General features: G+C 38.3%; 1 protein-coding gene across 2 annotated transcripts; it reads left to right on the top strand.

Moving 5' to 3' along the window:
* The first annotated feature begins 4,526 nt into the window (after nt 1-4,526).
* Nucleotides 4,527-21,795, top strand: USP8 (ubiquitin specific peptidase 8). 2 transcript variants are annotated; one of them, XM_009877664.1, is made up of 19 exons: nt 4,527-4,630; nt 5,277-5,421; nt 5,895-5,980; nt 8,573-8,717; nt 9,297-9,354; nt 10,713-10,857; nt 11,110-11,272; nt 12,369-12,513; nt 12,705-12,925; nt 14,009-14,602; nt 15,857-15,946; nt 16,551-16,631; nt 17,042-17,304; nt 17,880-18,092; nt 18,583-18,793; nt 19,126-19,362; nt 19,889-20,031; nt 20,409-20,541; nt 20,772-21,795. In XM_009877664.1, the coding sequence occupies exons 1-19, from the start codon at nt 4,527-4,529 to the stop codon at nt 20,955-20,957; spliced, it is 3,363 nt and encodes a 1,120-aa protein (XP_009875966.1). In that variant the 3' UTR covers nt 20,958-21,795. The 2 variants fall into 2 exon arrangements, with proteins under 2 accessions (XP_009875966.1, XP_009875965.1); XM_009877663.1 differs by having other exon boundaries at nt 10,698-10,857.
* Nucleotides 21,796-21,932: the final 137 nt, after the last annotated feature.

Here is a 21,932-nt window from a genome sequence, read left to right as displayed (position 1 = left end):
TCAACGGAGACGCCCGCGGCACCGGCCGGGTCCTGGGCCCGCACCCCGGCACCTTTAACCACCCGCTTAACTTGGGCGAGTTTTCGGCCTGTCACCTCCCGAGGTCCTTATCATCAGCTGTAGTGTTTACATACGCTTTGCAGATTTTCATGTGTCTAAATAAGAAGTGAAGCTGTCTGTTTTCTTACTTAGACTGAATACCTTTCAAACTTCCTGTATAAAATCCAACTTATTTTGAGTAACTTTGTAACATCGTACTTCCCCCTCATTATGACTAGGCTGTTGGATGAGCAAGCTGTCAGAAAGGACTTTCTCACTGTGCAAAACAAGCCGTTCCCAAGTGCAGGTAGTTTCAGCATGGTGCATGCCAAAGGCAGACCCACAACGTTTGCTGCCATGGCGACTGCAAAGTGATGCAAAGTGATTAAAGTTTGGGTACTCTGTGAAGAGCCCCAGTGGTTATAATAGGCCTAGGCACAGTAAGTTACAGGCCCAAGGCCCTGACGGTAGCAGAGGCTGAAGGAAAGCTAGAGGCCTCAGAGATAGGAGTATGCCAACTGATTGTATAGATCAGTTGTGTTAAAATACCGTATCTCTACAGTAATACTGATAGTCATAATAAAACCAACTCTTGTGTACAGAGTGCAGACAGTAAAACTTAATTCTAAGAGAAATGAGGAACTTAACTCTCATGAGAAACCCACTTCTCATTTGCTCAAGTCTTAGGGACAAAAGTGCATAATACTTTATTACATACCTGAATTGTTGATGCATAGTCCATAGCATGTCAGTTTATTTCAGACTGTGTTACTGTATGCTGTTTGCAATTTAACTGCTTCTGTGTGTTCTTGCTATGGTTGTTCCACTTAAAAAGCTTACTCATATCCTTAGTAGAACAGGCATGATAATTAGATGTTGAAAAACCTGTTACCAACAGGTATGCTTCCCTGTCAGTGTATAACTATCCATTCTAAGTATTTTAAATGTCCATAAACATCCAAGCGTGGTGTCCCTTACATTTTTAGTATATTGGCCTGGTTTTCAGCACTCAAGTACGAAAAAGGAGCCTGAGATAAAACTTCAGCTGGAGCCAGAAAAGTTTCACACTTTTATGTGTTTTATCTTAATTTTTAAGTAGGAAGTTGACAAACCTGAAATAGGTTGTTTCATTTTCCTCACAGGATTGACGAATAGTAGATTTAGCTATTATGGCTTCTTCAGTCCCTTGTAGTCATGATTTCATGACCCAGTTCTCTTTTGCTGGAAAAGAAGCTCTTTCTCTTCCTTAAGAGACATGTGACAGATCCACGTATGTAATTGGATGAGTAGAGGGAAACGGGATGCTTGGCAAAAGTGAGCGTAATCTAGTCAATACAGCCTGGAGCAGCAAGAGTTTATCCCAGTGAAGTGGATGTGATTCTGATGAGAAACTACAGTTCATTGCAGCTTCTCTAGTGGAAACAAATACAGAGCTTGTGCAGAACTTGCAGTAGTTGGTCTATCTCCATGCATTTCACTGCTGCATGGAACTACTCCTGAATGTCTTTGTGCAGCTTATCTTGGATTCCTCCATTGAGACTGGTCCAGGTAGGAGTCTGATATCTGCAAAAACTGGTGTTCAGAATCAGCTGGTTATATTCATATATGAAGGAGCTGATTTGGATTTTGAAATCATAGTCTTCCCAAAGCCTGCTCAAAGAAGAAAAAAAATCCCCAAACTCATTCATTTGAGTATAAGGGAAAAATCCAGGTACAAGCACACCGTGACGAATTTTAAGAGTCCTCCTGAGCTAAAATTGAGCAGTCATCTGGCAACTATTGGTCAGTCTACAGGCCACTACTGACTAAAATCCAGTTAGGGGATTTTTGATGCATAAAACTGAATAGTCATAGTTCAGGTTCTGTAGAAAATAATTACAAGGTCCAACTGAAATGTCATATCAGCTTATGACGTGCTGTATGCAATTCCATTAAGTAGGCTGTTGAGAAATTTATTTTTTAAAAAATTAGAAAATGTTATTCCTAATCCATTCTTACTCATTTTGCTTGAGCATATTGTATAAATTCTGGTGCTGTGAAAACTCAAAGAGTAATATCTCATTCATCAGATACTGTGATTAGTAGCTCATGTTTTGAAAAAAGGTATAGAAATTCCTTGAGATGAGGAAACTAAAGCACGTTCAATATTGAACTTGTTTGGCAATGTAAAGACCTGCAGGTGTAACTTAGTAACTGTAGCAGGAAAACATGGAAAGCCAGTTTTTGTTCTGGGCCAAAACTCAGATTTGGTTTTTATCCACTGCTCTATATTTGTAAAGATGGGGTTCCAGAACTGCTGCCCATATCAAACATGTCAGCGACACTTGAGAATTTACTAGCGTCTTTTGCTTTCCATTAAGTGGTTCATCTCCCCCATAATCTTGTACTTTTTTTTTTTCCTCATATGCACACGGACACGGTAATATTGTATTCATATCATTTTCAGACTACTTATTTAGTTACAATATTCTGTCAGAACACAGAACCAAATGCTGCCATTTAAGATTAAGAAAATACTGGTTACATAACAGAGCAAACATTGAAGATATATTTGGAAAGGACTTAAAGCTTCAAAGAAAAAGTCTATTTACAGTTCCAAGGGGAAGAAAAAAAACAGGTAAAGACATGCTCTGAAGGTAGGATTATACAAGCAATGCTAAAATCTTAATAAGAATGAAGCCTTTGTACTTCTATGAGGTTGTGAAAAGTATGTCTTTGTTTTAGGCAAAAAGGCTTTTTAGATTGCAGTGGTTCTTTACTTTGGGGCAGGGACTGTGTATTTTGTTTCTACGGAGTGCAGTTCTTCTAATGGGTTTTCTGCTTTGTTTTCAGCACAGGAAAGTTTAAGTTGGACATAAGACACCTTATATAGGGAAGAAAATGTTTTCAGTGGGGTATAGGATATATTTTTAATTCTATATATTAAAATTAGTATTTGAGGACTTTGTTGTTAACTTTCTATACTTATCTGTCTTCTAAGGAAGGGTTTCTGCGAAGTTTATCAACTTAGAAAAGTTGCTCTGTAATTGGAAATTAGCAAGTACAGCATCTGTGTTCAAGCAGAAAGTTATCTAGCTATTGTTTAGTCTGACCTTGACATGCCAGGCCTTAAACCAAACAATCATCATTAGACATGTCTTATTTTTGCATTTATTTCCAGCACAGACTTATCAAATGCTTGTGTGAACTCAGTATTTTTATTTGATAACCAGTTCCTAGACCAAGGACAGTCAACATATAGTTGACTATATGCAGCGATACTTCAAAGAATAGAAGAGCTGCGTGCCACGGGAAGGGATCACGTTCTCATCTCAGCTCCTTATTCTTGGCTGCACATGCTGACTGATCTCCTTGCACAAGCTGTGTAGCCTCTCTGCATCTTCAGCAAGCTGAATTGGCTCACTAAGAGGCTGGACAAGTACCAGACCAGCACAAGAAAGAAAAAGGGAAATCAGGGCCACCTCATTTGGTTGGGTGAGACTTTGCTCTTAGGTCACTGGCTGATGGTTTTTTGGTCACACCTCAAGGTAGAAAGGAAATGCGGTGCCTTCATCTTGTCAAAGGCCACGTAGGTTTTCACTACTAGGAAATAATTCATTTGTGGGAATCATTTGAACATCTTTATTCAAATTAATTCCCCTTAATTTCTTCAGTATTGCTAGCACCTTAATGTGTCACCACTTTAGAGGGAGCTCAGTCCCTCCCCTGCCACCCCCAAGGCCTGTAATAACTTGCATATATTAGATTCAAAGGTTTTTAGCTCGATGACCTGTATGAGCTTTAATGGACTGCTCAGTGCAGAATGTCAGATGAGATGATGTAATAGTTCCTTCTAGCCAAACTCTGCTTAACTATTTCATGACTGCCTGGAGAGCACTTCCAAATGAAAGCAGAAAGACAATAGTCCCCAGGAGCAGAAGACCTACAGCATCTCCAAGAAGTTTCAAGTTGACTTGTCTCTTACCAATACGTTAGTCATCTTCCCAAAAGTGTAGCATGTATTTGCAGATTCATGCTGAGCTGGTCATAAAATAATTATCCTTTACAAATTTCAGAGTACAGAGAAATCAGGTAATTTTTTATACTATACTTACTGGTCTTACAGTTTAATAGATTTGCTGGATATAATGGTTTTGAACATTCTTAAGTGAGCATTTCTTTTCTTACTATTTTCTTATTCTTTCATTAGCAACATATTACTAACATTCTTAATAAATTACCTGGAATCTTTTCAAATAAACCTGTCACTTTGGGAGGATTTATTTGTACTGTTATCTGTTCAGCCACTCTGAAGCTCATGCTAGCTCACATAAGGTGAGGTAGGTTAAGCAATAGCTCCATACAGGTAACTATAAATGTATTAAAGTCATTGGAATGTAGTTGGGCTCTCCCTAACTTTTTTTTTTTTTTTTTTACCCAGAAAAGTATTGCTAGAGAATTCTGAGAAACTGTACCATCCTAGAAGTGACTCAAGTAAGAACATTAACATGCCTGCTGTGGCATCTGTACCTAAGGAGTTATATCTCTGTACTTCATTGAAAGATCTCAACAAGAAGACGGAAATAAAACCTGAAAAGACAAGTACAAAGAGGTATACATATTTTCATTTGAATTTGAATTAATATTAGAAGTATTAGTGCTACTCTTCTGAGCAGGTTTAAGACTAAGTTTCCTCCATTTTTTCTGTTAGACATAAAATATTTATGTATAGATTTCTCAAATATCACACCAGATGTGCTTACTACCTACAGAAGTTAAACTGACATACTGCTAAAACATTACTTGGAAAGAGCATGATGCCCATGAAAATTTGCATACTTTGAGAAAAGGCTACATAAATGTCAGTTCTTAAACATGATAAAAACCTCAGCAAGAGCGTGAATAGAGAATATTTTGCCTCTAGCATTTTTAGACAATCAACAATTTTGTTTTGTCTTCTTTGAATTAGTTTCTCCACCAAAATAATGGGTTTTTTAGAAGGGAAAAGTACCTTTTTTCCTCCATGTCTCAGTATACTATTTAATTACAAAGCTTTTAAATTTGGCTAGTAAACAAACTAGCAAGGAGAAACGTTATTTGGAGTAGTATGATTGTAATTCGTATTTAATGAAAGCCTTATATTAAGATGGTAAAATTAAGGGGTTAATACGTGGGCACAGGCTCTGAGCACGTGTAATGAAAAGGTGGTTGGGGACAAGTCAGCAATCACATGCTTTACCTTTCTTTTTTGATTTCAGTTATGTGCAGAGTGCCCTTAAGATTTTCAAGGCAGCAGAGGAAAGCAGATTGGACCGAGATGAAGAAAAAGCTTACATCCTATACATGAAATATGTGACTGTTTATAACTTCATTAAAAAGAGACCTGATTTTAAGCAGCAACAGGTATAAAAGCTTTCTGACTGACCTCTACTGCATTGGTAGAAGTGTTAGAAGTACAGAGAATTACACTAATGCACTAAACGCTTACACTGATACTAAGTAAACTGTCTCACATTTTTTCCTGTGCTGACTAGTCTGGTGTTAATTGCTTTTACAGTTTGTTTTTAATACACCTAAAGTATATAAATTGTCAGAGCTGTGAGGTTTTTTTTAAGGGAAAGATATTCCTGTCATTTTTCCCATTCAGACTTTTTATTGGTGCAGTTGCCTTGCTCAGCCTTTATTTATTAGTGCTATAGAACAATTTTGCTTACAAACTCATATTTAAGAAAAAATATTTCGATTCAAAATAGTTCCTTTTGTTGGCATTAATATAATAATACCAATTCTCTGTACATTAGCAGCTTTTGATATGCATGAAAGTTAGCATTATTAAGCTCCACTATTAACATGTGGGGTGATGCTTGTAATTTTAGGATTATTTTCATTCAATTCTTGGACCTACAAATTTAAAAAAAGCTATTGAAGAAGCTGAAAGACTGTCAGACAGCCTTAAACTGAGGTGAGTACAGTTAATAGATCACATTGTTTGTCATGCCTGAAGCTTGTGCATGTGTAACTGCAGGTTTTCATGCTATTTAGTAGTAAAGGCTTGCACTTGAGTAGACCTTAGATACCTCAAACTCAAGAGCTTAAATTCTTTATCTACAGAAATCTGTTATTAATTTTTCTCATCACATACTCTGATCGCATGCCACTGCATACATTGTCTCTTCTTTGTATCTGTTTTGTTGATGGTGTCCCCTTTTTTGTTTAACAACTAAAAAAGCCCCACAAAACATAAACTGTGTATACGCTAGAAACGATCAAGAGCCATTTCCTCCTCACCCTTTTCATCACATCATCTGAAACCAAATACACTAATGAACGTTCCTAGTATTTACATGTGTTAAAAAGTCCTCCTGGTGTGGATTTAGTTTACAGTAACAAAACACATTTTCTGATTCTTCAGCCATTGTCAGACCTTCTCTCTGCCTCTGCCACATGCAGACACGGGTATGGAAACGCACAGTTTTGCCACCGTGTAACTGAGCTCATGCCAACGGGCTTTTGGGTCGCTCATTTACAACTGTCCAGTTACACGTCTTTGTGCCATAAGCCACAAAATAAGAAGCTGTAAGGTAGAATCTATCTTTAGAAGATATTTAGTGCAGTATGTCTCGCTTCCAGCCTTATCTACGTGCATCCTGATTGCCTTTCTTACTCCTTTCTTACCCTTTTAACTTTCCCTTCAGCTACACACATTTCTCTTCCTACACCGCTCCCCACCGAGTATTAATGTGAAGGCATATTCTGTGGCCTTCCAAGTGCTTAATGCACAAAGCTAGTTTAGGTGAACAGGGAGATAAGAGTGTAGTTACACATATATGAAAAAAAAAACTTTCCAAAAATGTCTCATGATACTATGCATGAAACAATCTTTAGGTTTTCCTTATTTTTAGTTAAGCGTTTTACAATTCAGCAGAGCTACGAAGTCACTGTAAGTGACAGATAACATTGATAGAATTACAGAAAAGCAAAATTATTTAGAGATTTACTGGTTAGTAACTTGTGACTTTTTACAAAAGGAACAAAGTTTTGAACGTTGGCACAGGTAGTAACTTTCAACTACTCTTGGCAAAATGTCTATGTATTTAAAGGGAATACAAATGAAACGTGACTCCTGTATAACTACAGAAGTAGTTTCAAGAAAATTATTTATGCAATCTCTTCTCCAGGCAGTAGGCCAGCAAATAGTTTGAACATTAATTGTTAACTAAGAGTAGAGCTGCTGAAACATCATTTCTATAGCAGCAAGAATACCTGCATGAATGACCTACTATGTGCTAGGTGTAAGTGGGAAATTGATGGGTAAATATTCCATATTGACTGAATTGAACTAAAATTTGAAATATGCTTTAGTGCCATTAACTCCAAATGAGAACAGAATGCTGTTCTAACTTCTGATACCTTTGCCAAATCAGGAAGCCTGTTTAAAAAGTAAAATTATAGACTTGCAGCCTCCTTCCTTTTAGTGGCCAGTTAGTGGAGTAGACTTGGAGGCAGAATTTGATTTAATGATCTAGTTTATTAACACAGTACTTGTGATATGAAACACAGCTGTATTGTCATTTTAATCCCGATTAGGCAACATCTGATTAAAATGAGCAATTACTAATACAGTTTAATGTTCACTGCTTGGTTCAGTCATCAAAATTGTTAGTTCAAAACATCCTTTTTTTAAAAATTATCACTAGTAACCCCTAAGCTTCTCAGTTTTATTAAATATAACAAAATGCTATTTAACAGCGACGTGACTATACAAACCTGCAGTCAGTGATCTAAAAGCTGTAATTTGGAGGTCACTGGCTCACAGTTTCATGATTGTTGTTACAGTGGCACAAGTCTGGGAACTTAATGTCAAAATCTGAGGCCTTATGAAAAAGACAGCTGTATGCAAGACCCAGGTCCATGAAAGCTCTTTCCAGGGTACCTGATTCCTGCATTGGCATCGCTGTAGCCTCAGTGTTTGTTTCAAAAAGCAGGGACACAGGTGAGGAGGTAACAGTATTATGAAGTCAATTTACATTCTGAAGGTGATTGCTACCATATAAGTAGTTCTGATCTGAATTTCCTTTTTCTGAGAAGTTGGATAACTGAGCTGACTTACTCCTAACTGTTATTGTTAGCTTTGTTGCAAAACTGAATAAAATACCTGGAATGATTGTTTTAATATACTCAAGTTTACTTGTAAGTTTACAAGACGCATTCTTTCCTCTACAAAATGAAAAAAATCTATTACATTTAGCAACACCATAGCTAAGCATGATCTCAGGTTTAGAGAAATAAATTAGTTAGCCTTAAGAGGAGCGGCTGTGAAATAGGACGCAAAATAGGTTTTAAGAAAAACAAGTGGGAGAAATGGTATCATGCAGTCATGGAGGAGAATGGGTTTTGTTGGAAACACAAAAATTGACAGTACTTTATTTTAAGCATTAAATACTCTTTTTTCCCCCTCCTGAAGACTTGATGATTCTAATGTTAATTAGCTAAGCCTAGCCAATAATGCAATTTTGAAAAAAAAAAGGACTTTTTTTCCTCACCCCCCCAATAGATATGAGGAAGCTGAAGTTCGGAAAAAACTTGAAGAGAGGGACAGACAAGAGCTGCAGAAAAAGCAAGAACCAAAAGATGATGGAAAAAGTTCAGCCAAAAACTCCTCAGAAAGTGCTGTGGATTCCAAAGGAAAAAGCCAAAGGGTAACTGAAGATGTTTACAAACTCTCTAATTCAGTCTAAATGCACAGTTTTAATCTAGCATTTGATCTCTACTAGTAGCTATTTCCATTGGGATATTTCCAGGGGATTTTTTTAAATTAGCTCCCCATAACCCTTCTTTGACATTTCTTTTGAAGGTGGTGAGTCCTACTAACCTCTAAGTCTTGCAAAGTCTTGTAAAGTCAAGCTCTATTTTATAATAGAACTAGCTAGTGTAAGAAACTCAGGTAAGGTAATAGAAATAAACTGATGTCTCCTTTTTAGGAGAGAGCAGACTTTTCAGCAACAGAGTGAAAAGAAACTAATTTCTCCACAAATACTTCACAAATAGTGCTGTCCTAGGTTGTACTGCTGTTTTAACTGGTTTCTGTCTAGGTAGGGCAGTGACCTTGGTATCCTTTTAGTACCTTTGTCAAGACATCTTCAGAAGCTTCCTTTTCCTAGGTTTTGTCATATGGTTTACAGTCTGACCAGTTTCCTTCAAGCTCTACAAGTGTCAGTGTCTGTTGGCCACCTTAGATCTCAGTATTAGGCTAACTGGTTTTTCTCCTTACAACACAGATCAATGGTGAGAGGAAGCCTTCACTGGAAAGAAAGGATCAGTCTGACAGTCCGAGTGGTAAGAGATGCAGCACTGACACATATGTCAGAAAGGCCTACATATGATTCTGCACTTATCACCTAAGCAGCTGCTCTTCCTTAAAGGAGTTATTTCACAGTCAGAGTATTTTCATGAGATTCTAGTATACTGCATTTCAGTAACAGTGACTTAGTAATTAAGCTCTGCATTGCAGCCTTCATCACCTCTCTTGAACTTAGAAAGCTGTACTTAGTTCTTCACCAGTTTCAACTAAAGCTGAACTAGCTCTACAGTGTCCAAATTAAAAAGAAAAACTTCTCCAACTGAAACGTAGGCAAGGCTGAAATATGTCAGCTTTCTCAGTTAACTAAGAAACTTGTTCTTTTCCCTCCCAACCTTCTGGTTTTTGCTCCTGTACTGCATACATGAAAATGTTCTCTGGAGTTCTTAACTGAAGAGGAAACAGCAGCACATAGTTTACAAATGCTTGCCTACGTAGCTTGATTTAAATGACACCACCAAAAGTTAAGCCAGTTGTCTTGGTTTAGAAGACAGGTGACTGCCAGGGGAAACCAGAGCCTCCCTTGGAATAGGGAATGTAAACCCCCCCACCTCCGAATTGCTATAATTTTGAAATTATGGGGCTTTCAGGCAAAGCTATGGGGATAGGAATACCAGTTCTTTACTAAGAATATTGCAAACTACAAAGCTAATGATACAGAGAAAAAAACAACAACAAACAAATAATCCCAGAACCTCTGACAGAGTCAGAATATGACCTGACTTGGGAACAGTCCAAAATAAGTCCTCCTGGAGTGGCGGATGCGGCTCCATTGGAGTAGAGATGATCCAGTAGAGGGGTCCCAAAATAAGTCCTCCTCCATGGCGAAATGGCAGCGGCTCCCGCGGGGCGCTCCTCCCGAGCAGCGTGGGGGTGGGGGTCCTGCTCCAGGCGGCAGCACAGCAGCAGACAGGGCCGGGCTGAGGCTTCGGGCTAGGGGCGGCCTCGATCCCACTGACTGCCCCATCATTAACCCATGATTACCCATTAACAGGAGGCACCTGCCCTGGAGTTACAAGAAATAAAAATATCTTCCAACCGGTTTCAACAGATGAAAATAGAATTACACATTTTTGGTTACCTATTGTAACCCAAGACACTAGTTTATCACTGAAGTGTTTCTTGTTGTCTAATGCAGCAGATGAGGTGCTACTCACTACAGTAGTGGGAGCAAAAGGTTCAATAAGTTCATTCTACAGCGTCTCACCTCTGTGACTTTGTGGGACTTTTCTGTTCTGTTTCATCTGTTTGCAGTCTTGATTGCATGTCAGGTGTGATCAGAGCTATCTCCATTTATAATGTAGCTTTTTACATCTAATAGCTTTTCTGTTTCAAGGAGCAGTCACAGCTGAGAAACTGTTTGCAATGATGTCGGACAAAAATATTGAATTGATTATAATGGACGCTCGAAGACTGAAGGATTATCAGGAATCCTGTATTCCAAGATCTATCAGTGTCCCAGAAGAAGCTATCAGTCCTGGGTATGAAGTAAAGTTAAATGATAGTGAAATGTTTGATTTTATGAATAGATTGAAAAGAAATACTTGCTTTTAAAGCTCATATGCTTAGTTTCACAGTGGGAGATATATCTGGACAGCTCTGTTCTTGCATGTTCTGACTTCAACCCAGAGCATATTTATTTTATCCAAGCACATAAATGTATATGGATTACATACTGTTAGACAAAATGTTACTTGTACATTTGTCTTTAAATGCATGTTAATACATTTCAGAGTTACTGCTAACTGGATTGAAGCTAGACTCCCAGAGGATTCTAGAGATCCATGGAAGAGGAGGGGACACTTTGATTATGTTATATTGCTAGACTGGTTTAGTTCTGCTGAAGATTTAAAGCTAGGAACAACTCTTCAGAGCCTGAAAGATGCGCTTTTTAAGGTTGGCGAGTTTCACATTTTGTATTAATTCATCTCGATAAATCTGAAGGTCGTAAAGCACCTGTAATTACAAAGTATACAGAAGACAATGACACTTTAGGCAAACATCTTGGTTCAGTTTTCAGAGACTGCTAATTTTGGTATCAGAAATGCAGTCTGAAATTTTACATTCCCATGCTTGTACTTAGTGGAAGACCGTGTAATGTATTAAAGAGGTAAAGAGGAGAATGATTCAACTCCCCTCCTCAACAACTAGCTTGTGAACCTAGAGCTCTTGGCTGGCAGAGTTATTTGGGAAAGTACTTGGTACAGTTTGCCAGAAACATTGTCACCTTTTTTCCTGTATTAGCAACTGTAATTCCCTATGGAGGGAACTGGCTGGCCAGCTGCATAGGCAGGCCAAGGAAGGAGAGTTCTTTGCAGTCCTGTCAGCCAGGCATCTCCTAAAACGGCAGGGTTTTGGTGAAGTAGTCCCCAGAAGTATAACTTCCAGAGAAACATGAATTTAAATTTGAGCTCCATCATACAGGTGGCTGTTGGGAAAGACTACACATCTTTCTGTTACCCAGGCTTTCGAGACTGGGGTTCAGAGACAGTTCAGGCAGTTCTCCATGTCTGTCGCTTTACAGAATATTATCTGAGCCTCTGTGCTTTGTTCCTGTTCTAATACCGAGGACCTCAGCAGGAGGGCAGTCTGGAGCCTGAACTCTCTAGAGCTTAGCAGAAAGTTAACGTCATACTTCCAGAAGCCAATGCCCCTAATCACTCAGCAAACTTAACAGATAAGAAACTGAAGCAAATATTATAATAAAAATAAATGTCTATTGAAGGATCATTACCTGAAGTAGTAGGAACTGATTCTTTCTGTACTGGAAATATTGAGACCCTGTTGTAGGAAAAGCCAGGAAACTGTGTTGCATGTTCTCCACACAGAAAGACGATCCCAAATGGTTTTTGCAGCCTCTTTAATTCTTACTTAAAAATTTCAAAACATGTCTCAGAGTAATGACTAGACACAGAAATTTCAACAACACTGTTAAGATGTAAAAGCTTCTATTTTTAAATGATTTAACTTCAAACTTTTTTTTCCCTTATAGTGGGAAAGCAAAACTATACTGAAGAATGAGCCTTTAATTCTAGAAGGAGGTTACGAAAACTGGCTCCTTTGTTTTCCCCAGTACACAACAAATGCTAAAGTAACTCCACCCCAACATAGCAGGAGTGAAGCTGTGACTGTTTCCTGTAAGTGTAAAGGATGACCCTCCCCTCCTACCCCCACTCTTTATAATTACTGGATGTATCTTTGATTCATTCAAATATGTTTGGGATAGCCTTGTTCTGGCCAAATCTAAATTTTGGGGTGGAACGTGAGAGTTATTTTGCTTTTGTTTTAAGACCTCTTTTGTGCTTCCCTCCTCTGCCCCCTCTTACAGTGGATTTTACATATCCATCTCTGGAAGAGCCAGCTCCTGTTCCACCTGTTGTTGCTATAAAGCCATCTGCAACAGAAGTGACTGAAAATGAAGAAATGGGAGATAATTTAGAAGAGAGACTAAAATCACTTAACAGACCAAATGCACAGGATGCTGCTGTTCCAAAATCTGACAATTCATTTGTAGTTAATCCAGTATCAATTACAAGAAGTATCCCTGAGGTAAGCTGTGTGTCTTTTTTGTCAGTGAGCATATAGTTAATCTGTTAGAGAACCACCACCTGCAATAGCTTAAATCCACAAGGAAACAAACTCGTGTTAGTTTAAGCCTTGTACACAAGTGTATCGGTACAGAGACTGTTGGTGGCCTGTGAAGCCATGGTAACACAACTACAGAACTTTATGAAACTGAAAATACTTAACATAACTGCAGAGTTTTTCATGAATGTTTTTATATGAGTACTTGAGAAACTGAAGGTCAGCAACTATCATTAAGGGAGCTTTTCCATGCAAAATGTACACGAACAAAAACAGGGAGGGCAGTTAGGTCATGGCTTACCTTGCCTGCTCTGAAGGTCTGCTTTCCAGCAACTGGATCTTCCTTCAAACAATAAAACATTTAGATAGGGTGTCACTCACAGCCCACTAATGAAAATATAGGGATTTGTTTCTTCTTTTCATAGGGATTAAATTTCCTAGAGACACGTTTGTAGAGTACTTGCACTAAAATAACATTTTCTGTAGGAGACAAGACTCAAGTCAAACTTTTCACTTTCACTCTTCTAGGTATTGTCTTTAGTACAGATTTCAGCCTAGGGACCCTAAACTGTAAAATTTAGAGGCCTGTTTTCTGTTCTTCCCTGAACCAGAGAAGTTTTCTGAATAAATACTTCAGAACTTAAGCATCAAAGACAATATGCTCTCCTAGGGCTGAGCTTAAGCCATTCTTAAATACTCCTTCTCATCAAGCAGATCTGCCTTAATCACATGCTCTGTCACATGACTGAGAGCCAGCCCAAATTAGGCTGCCTGATTGCTCTTTGAAAGCTTGAAAAGAAAGACTTGTAGCAATCCTTATGGTTCTGTAGAGCTTGTTGATTCTTACCTCACATCTGGAAGTGAATTCCAAATTTTACTAATAAGCAATTTGAATTACCAGATTTATTGACATTGAAAGTTCACTCTCTCTGGCTGAAGTCAACTTTATGTTAGCTTTATTCTCTTATAAATCTCACTTAGCAAAAGCTTAGCTAACAGAGCAGCAAATGACTGTAGCAAACTGTTGTCCTATACTTTGTGTTACAGGTTGATCGTACTAAAAAGCCTTCACTCAAAATCTCTGATGACAACAGACCAAAATCTCAAAGTACAATCAGTGACAGCCAGCCTGTTGAGAATGGACGAATAGTTCCAGACCGGTCCACAAAGCCATTATGTGATGCAAAGAGCATTCTGACAGAGGAAGAAAAAAGTCGTGTACATGCAGAAACTGCTGCTCTGTTAGAGAAAAACAGACAGGAAAAAGAACTTAGGGAGAGGCAACAAGAAGAACAGAAAGACAGACTGAAGCGAGAAAAAGAAGAACAAGAACAAAAAGCAAAAGAAGAACAGAAAGAAAAGGAGCACAAAGAAAAGCTGCAGCAATCCAAAGAGGCCAGAGAACAGGAGAGGGGTGAACAAATAAAAAGAGAACAGGAGGAAAATGAACAAGAAAGAGCACACAAAGAAGCAGTGGAAGCAAAAAAGCAAAATAAAAATGAGCTAGAAAGCACTGGTGCAAAAAGGATTGAGATTGACAGAATACCTATGGAAGAAAAAGAAAAGGGAGTTCAAACACCAGAAATGAAGAGACGGGCACTGGGTGATGCATCACAGACCTTTGTGACTGTTCCAGGCAAGGTTAGTGAAAAAGAGAAAATCATCACCAAACGTGGTATAATTATTCAGGATGATTTGTGAGTGCATACTCTAGTGTCAATCTATAAATGATAAATACAGCTCTGGATTTTTATTTAGGCCGAAGAAGAAAGTTAAAGACAAGTCGATTCTTTTTTTTGCAAGATGGCCTCAATTCTTGCTTATAGGTGGGCAGCGTGGAATCCCCATAGGATGATAAGGCTTCCCACTGACACAGAGCTAGAAGGGAGGGTTCATCGTCTGCAATCCTCAGTTGCAGAAACATAGGCATGGTGGCATTTTATCTCCTGTACAGCCCAGTACTGCTGTGGTAACAAGTGCTAGAGACAGAATTGTGTTATCATAACACGCTTTAGTGTCCCCCAGCTGCGTAAATGCTGATATGACAGGATTTTGTTGACTGGCATAGGGAGCAAAGCAAAACCCTGATCTAATACTTCTGCTAAGAACAGTCCAGTTCCACCTCTTTGGGCAGAGGGGTATTGTCACAGTCCCTTCTTTCCTCATATTCTTGAAAAAAGATTGCAGATTTTCTGAGAGTGTGAGAAAACATCTGATGATGAAACTGAAGCTGAGTTAATAACGGAACAGATGTCTTTAAAACCATTTCTCAAGAACATGCATTAGGATATTTTTATCTCACTTTGCAATTGTAGTTGTTACTTGACCAAACCTTGGTGCTTGTGTAATGCAAATGCACAACGAAGCTGAAAAAAAAAATCTTCCTGGATAATCTTAGCTCAGTGAATTAGCACAGTCACTCTTGAGCTTCTGAATGACGAAGCAACTTCACTTAATTGCAAAGTGATCGCCTGTGATAACATAAATTCATAATGTTGGCTTCACAGTTTGCCTTTTTCATGGAGACACTTTGTCACAGTGAGAAGGGGAAAAAGTCTTTCCTTTAAAAACAAATTGTGAACCCCACAGCTTTTAGGGAGGAAAGTAGTGTAGGCGGAATTTCTACACTTTATTTCTGAGCTCTTGAAACTACATAACAGACTGTGTTATGTGATACCACGTTCAGCTACAAAGTATAGTATACTATACTATAGTATAGGCTAGGAAGAATAAAAAGGACGTGTAGATACCTGCTCCAACCACTTTGTTGTGGCACGTGCGTTTAACAACCAGAAGAGAAAATATAACTCTGCTTTTTCCCTGTTTTGCTTTATCAGCATTCTTTACTGACATTCCAGATGAAAATTGAAAGCCTTCTCTCAAAATCTTTTACAGCCATCTGGGGTTAAAGGACAACCAGACACTGGAGCTCAAAAGCCAGGACCCCTTAGAGAGGATTCTGAACAAGATACTGAAAGACTTAAAGTAAATACAGTGTGTTGTATGTAGCCCAAACCAATCCAGCGCCGACGCTTTGTGATTATTATGTTAAATTTCATTTCAGTTTTTAAAGTTATCATCTTAAGAAAAGACTATGCCATGTTTACAGGTGTTTGTTTGCTTTTTTCATTTGTCATATCCATCTGAAAACAATACTAGAAGCTTTCTCTTGGAGCTTTCTGATGTTTCTGATGGCGCTGACAAGCATTCCACACTCGTTCCTCATCTCATGCATACCCCTTCACGTACCGCTTTGAAAGTGACAAAAGATCATTCCCTCGTGACTAACAGAAGCACGTATTTATTCCTAATAAAGTGGTTTCTTTAGGGAGGAAACTGAGTATTCAGACTTCTGTGAGACTGGATTGTCCTTTTTTTCTGGTGTGTGTCAGCAAATGTTTTGTTTAACTCGAGTGATAGAAAATAGTAGTACTACATTAGCATTGCACTAAATGGTATTGCCAGTTATAGGTAAGGGTTTCTCATTGAACTGTTTTGCACTGAATCGGGTAGCTCTCCAGGGAAGTCACAGGTAGCTTGCTGCTCTGCCCAAGTAACTGTATGCACCTTACATTTGTTTCTTTATTAGTCTCAGCGGGAGCCATTAATTAGAGCGCGAAGTGAAGAAATGGGAAGGATCATACCAGGACTGCCTGCGGGTTGGGCAAAGGTAACTTTCTCTTCTGAAGTTACAGTCAAGTTGCCTTGTGCAGTTCTGTAGTGCATTTCAGTCGTGTCTTATTTCTAAACTAGATCTTGTTTGATATATTTATTTATTTATGTATTTATTTTGTTCCCCTTCAACTTGCACATAGTTATTTTCTGAATTTTAACATTATTTGTAATGAAACTGGGAGAACTTGTTTCTGGTGCTAAGCAGTTGCTGGTTTAGAATGCATTTTGGTGGAAGTGGCACCTTCCAGTAAATTTAAGCCATTAAGTGTTGAGACCAGTCACGACTGTTAACATCTCAATGTTTGAAAAACTCGTGCGCTGTTCTTACAGTAGTTTAAAAATAGGTAAGTAAGTTAGTGATGGATTTTGACTTGGTTTTGAAACCATCTGTTTTTTCTCCCCAAGTTTCTGGATACAGTCACTGGAACCTTTCGTTACTATCACTCGCCAACAAATACTGTTCATATGTATCCACCAGAAATGGCTCCTTCATCCACTCCTCCATCAACCCCTCCAACTCATAAACCCAAGCCACAGGTGACTGTTGAACGAGAAAGAGAACACTCCAAACTGAAGCGCTCCTACTCTTCCCCAGATATAACCCAAGCCATTCAGGAGGAAGAGAAGAAAAGAATTCCTGTTACTCCTGCAGTCAATCGTGACAATAAGTACGTTCGCTAAGTTCTGCCACGACTCCTGAAATCTAGTAGCACACAGGGCTTTGTGATTAACCAACTGAAATTCATTAATGTGTTTCAAAAGGATGCAAGGGTGATATATTTAAATTCCGTAGCTAAAAGGTCAACACAGAGGGCAGTTGCCTTTTGAGAATTAATGTAACTGGTGTAAACATGAATTGCAGAGGTCACAGTGTAATTGGCCAGCAGTTGCTTTTTAAGTGGTGGTATTTGTGTTAATACATTAAAAGCCAGTCTTCTGTCAGCCTGTGAAATGCAGAGTTGTCAGCTTTTAAGCTGGGTTAAATCAACAGCTAATTCCTCATCCGTGAATCCAAAAAAAAACCCAGCAAACCAAAACCAACTGATGGAGCAAATAACTCAGCCTCATTATAGGGCAGCGTGTATGGATTTCTCACTTTTGCACTGATGGGCGCAAACGATAGCATTTGGTGACACCTCGTGCCAGGATGTTTCATTCCCTGCGAGGGGGGGTGGTTCTGTTGGCTTACCTGCACAGCCTTGTCAGGTCTGAGACTCCTAAAAAAATAATTTCTTCCTTACAGACCAGTCTGTTACACAAAAGCAGAAATTTCAAGACTCTCTGCATCACAAATTCGGAATCTCAATCCTGTGTTTGGGGGATCGGGACCAGCTCTTACAGGACTTCGTAATCTAGGGAACACTTGCTATATGAATTCCATATTACAGTGTCTGTGCAATGCACCTCACCTGGCTGAGTATTTTAACAGAAACTTGTATCAAGATGATATTAACAGGTAAAACTCTTATTCTCATCCTTTATTTTAAAATTGAAAGAAAAAAATCTGCATTTAAAATAGTTAATTCAAAAAAAGTGGGGTTAAGGGACATTTGGGGTTTTTTAAGTAAAAGACGTGCTTTTAAGAGTCTTGACATTTTCAAAACTCATTTGTGTGATGAAATAGGTTTTACTGGACAGTCTTAATTAAATTGTGCTTACCACGTTGATAAATATAAGGGTACTGGGGTCTCCTAAAACCCGAGTATTTAAATAGCAGTTTAAAAAACAAGCTGGAAACAGCTGTACCTTCCCTCAATTAGTCTTGGCTATGGAACCAAATTACAGTTTCAAAGCAGACAAACATTTTATCTCAGTCTAACAGCCTTTTTTTCTTGCTCTAAAGAAATTACTTTGAAATTGAGATAAGGTCTTGAATTAATAACTATCATATTTAGAAAAAGGAGAATTCACTATTTATTTAATTTTTTGTCTGTTTAATTGTACAGGTACAATTTCCTGGGGCATAAAGGTGAAGTGGCTGAAGAGTTTGGTGTAATAATGAAAGCTTTATGGACAGGACAGTATAAATATATCAGTCCAAAAGACTTCAAAATTACAATTGGGAAGATTAATGACCAGTTTGCAGGATATAGCCAACAGGACTCCCAAGAACTGCTTCTTTTTCTAATGGATGGCTTGCATGAAGACCTAAACAAAGTAAGCAATACACTTGTAACAAAATTTTACATCTGTCAGATGATCAAGAGAAATTGATTTTTTAAAAGATCATCTTAGTTCATCAGAAGATTATGTTTCTGGAACCTTGTATAGACGGGATTTCAAGTACTCAAAGTAGGAAATTAGTTTCAGACAGTATAAGGTACTGAAAAGAGTAATGGAAGAAGCCTAACTAGGTAAGAAATGGCTGGCTGCCCTGACATGCCTCAGTATTCCTGCAAATACTCATTTGTGTGCTTGCCTATAGGTGAGACTTCCTACATCTACATATGTCAATACATGGCTGTGGTATTTCAATTTCTGTTACCCAGGCTGACAACAGGAAGAGATACAAGGAAGAAAATAACGATCATCTTGATGACTTTAGAGCAGCAGAACTAGCCTGGCACAAACACAAGCAGCTCAATGAATCCATTATCGTGGCACTTTTTCAAGGCCAGTTCAAATCTACGGTGCAGTGTCTTACGTGTCACAAGAAGTCCCGAACTTTTGAGGCTTTCATGTACTTATCATTACCGCTTGCATCCACTAGTAAATGTACGCTGCAGGTACGTGGAACTGGAAAGAAACAGCTCTTGAAGTGAAAATGTTTCTCTGTGACTTGATTGTGATGTTGCTTCTGCTCAGCCTCTTCTTGAAGGTGTTGGTCAGTATTCCAGCTTTATTTACGCTAACCTGAAACATGAACAGATCTGAATCTCCGTTATTCTTTAATTCTTCTAAAGTTTAAAAAAAAGTAGGTCATTCCTTAAATGTTCTAAAATACAAGCAGGAGGGAGATATTGAAGCCACAGCAGCAGAAAATACATATATAGTACTTGCTTTTGTAGGTCATATTGTAAATAGTTTGTGATTGTAAACAAACTATTGTAGGTATATTGGGAAGGACTTGCCCCTAATCCATATATGCACTAAAATTTACGTCCATGCATGGATTTAACCCAGCATCACTTTTGTGCAGTGAGGCATGCGGGTAATTGGTGTGGGTTAACCACCAAATAGGAAACAAACATTTTTGCTACACTTTTGTAAAAAGACCTGCCCTTAACAGTCTGTGTTTGTGTTTTGTTTTAGGAATGCCTTAGATTGTTCTCCAAAGAGGAGAAGCTCACTGATAACAATAGGTTTTACTGTAGCCATTGCAAAACTCGAAGGGATTCTTTGAAAAAAATAGAAATTTGGAAATTACCACCTGTTCTCCTCGTGCACTTGAAACGGTAAGAGAAACGGTGATGGGTGGAAATTAATTAGGATGAAGTGACCAGGCTTTGATGGAGATTGACTGTTCCAGTGCAATAGTTAACCATTTCTACTTAGAGAACATTCCATGTTTCCAGTTGTCCTGTTGCAAGAATTTTAATTTCATCTGTTGCCTCTTTTATTAGGCTGTAGTTCACAAAGCATTTTTTACAAGTAATCTCTTTTTGCTTGTCTGACAAATACATGTGCAAGCATTAACAAAACTGGGGGGCAAATGCTTTAGTTGAGATTGTGTCCTGGCTGAAAACGGAGGAGACAAACATTCTTAATATTCTTAAATACCTCATGAGCAACCTGTAACTTTTAATGAACCTGTAACTTTTTAATTCTTTAGATTTTCCTATGATGGAAGATGGAAACAAAAGCTTCAGACTTCTGTAGATTTCCCATTGGAAACTCTTGACCTCTCACAGTATGTTATTGGTCCAAAGAATAACTTGAAGAGATACAATCTGTTTTCAGTATCAGTAAGTAACCACGTCATGTTTCGAAGTTCACCTTGTCTGTACCTTAGAGCTTGGGTTAGCCTGTGTGATTCATCGAGGTTTCCCAGCTGCCTACCTGGTTGCAGACTAAGCCGTATTCTCTAAAGAATGATGGGTATTAAGCAAAAATCTGCCCTTCTAGTTTATTTCCCTAACCAGGGAAGAAAGGGCAGCTTTCGAGGCCATTAATTCTTTCTGTCTCATGTTTACAGAACCATTATGGCGGGTTGGATGGAGGGCACTATACAGCCTACTGCAAAAATGCTTCAAAGCAACGCTGGTTTAAGTTTGACGACCATGAAGTATCGGAGATCTCGGCATCGTCTGTGAAATCCTCAGCTGCATATATTCTCTTTTACAGTTCTTATGAACAGCGAGCAGTAGATATGGCCACATAAAGTAGCATGGGTTGAACAAACTGGTTTTCTTTTTGTAAGAGCAAAGTAGGTATGGGAATGCATATAAATATGCAAAACTCTGACAGACTCAGAGATACGGGGATGGTTGCAGCAGCTTTTCTGCAAGCAAGCTCTTTCTGGTCAATACTAGTGCTTAAAAATCAGAAGACTGATTAATACTGCTTGTGGTAATACTGCCATCTGTGAAACGAAGCATACTTGCATTACCATTTATTTAAAAAACAACTATATTTTTAGTCTGCTCCAAAATTAAATTCTAGCTTAGTCATCCAAAATCTATTAACAAGTAGTTTAAAATGTCTTAAAATCCCAAGGCATATCTTGAGTTTTATTTTTTTCTTTCACTGTTATGGCCTTTTCACATTTCTAACCTTAAGCTTGATTCTACTGTGAATACTCTAGAACGATGTAAACAGTTAGGAATGTAAGTGTACATATTGATTGCATACTTGCACATCAGAACTATGTATATAATAAAACGTCGTCCTTTTTGTGAGAATCTCTACAACTCAGAGGATTGTGTTTATTTGCCAGCTCTAAGTAATTGCAAGACTACTTAATAAAAGAGCAGAGCCGTATTTTTTTCTGTTAGCTTTTGTCAATATTTGTGCACTTCAAAGTTATTCTAAACAAACAAGATTTTCCTTTTTAATTTTTTAATATAAATTTTCATGTACACATGCATTAAAAACCTTAATGAAGAAATGATTTAAAAATATATCCTGTTAAATGTATGCTTGGGCTTGGTGTTTTCATTCTCAACTAGTGTAATGGTCAGAATTCTACCTAATGACAGTCTAAAGCATATTCACACCGTTTAAAGGTTCTTCAGATGAAAAAATACTACTTTGTGTAGAACAAATTAGTTTAGAAACTATTTTAGTTGCATCTTGTGCATTTCCCTGCTCTTGGTTCGGGTCAGTTCTCCCTCCCTGGTTAGGCTGGCATTCAAAA

Source organism: Apaloderma vittatum, unplaced genomic scaffold, assembly GCF_000703405.1.
Source record: "Apaloderma vittatum isolate BGI_N311 unplaced genomic scaffold, ASM70340v1 scaffold16411, whole genome shotgun sequence".
In the NCBI taxonomy this organism is placed as follows: Eukaryota; Metazoa; Chordata; class Aves; order Trogoniformes; family Trogonidae; genus Apaloderma; species Apaloderma vittatum.
This window is presented reverse-complemented; position numbering and strand designations above follow the sequence as displayed.

What these genes read in the sequence shown, in the direction of transcription:
- USP8 (XM_009877663.1), top strand. Translation starts at nt 4,527, where the DNA reads ATGCCTGCTGTGGCATCTGTACCTAAGGAGTTATATCTCTGTACTTCA. An exon ending in GCAGTCAATCGTGACAATAA is followed by an intron (nt 17,305 to 17,879) that starts GTACGTTCGCTA and finishes TCTTCCTTACAG; the next exon opens with ACCAGTCTGTTACACAAAAG. An exon ending in CTAGTAAATGTACGCTGCAG is followed by an intron (nt 19,363 to 19,888) that starts GTACGTGGAACT and finishes GTTTTGTTTTAG; the next exon opens with GAATGCCTTAGATTGTTCTC.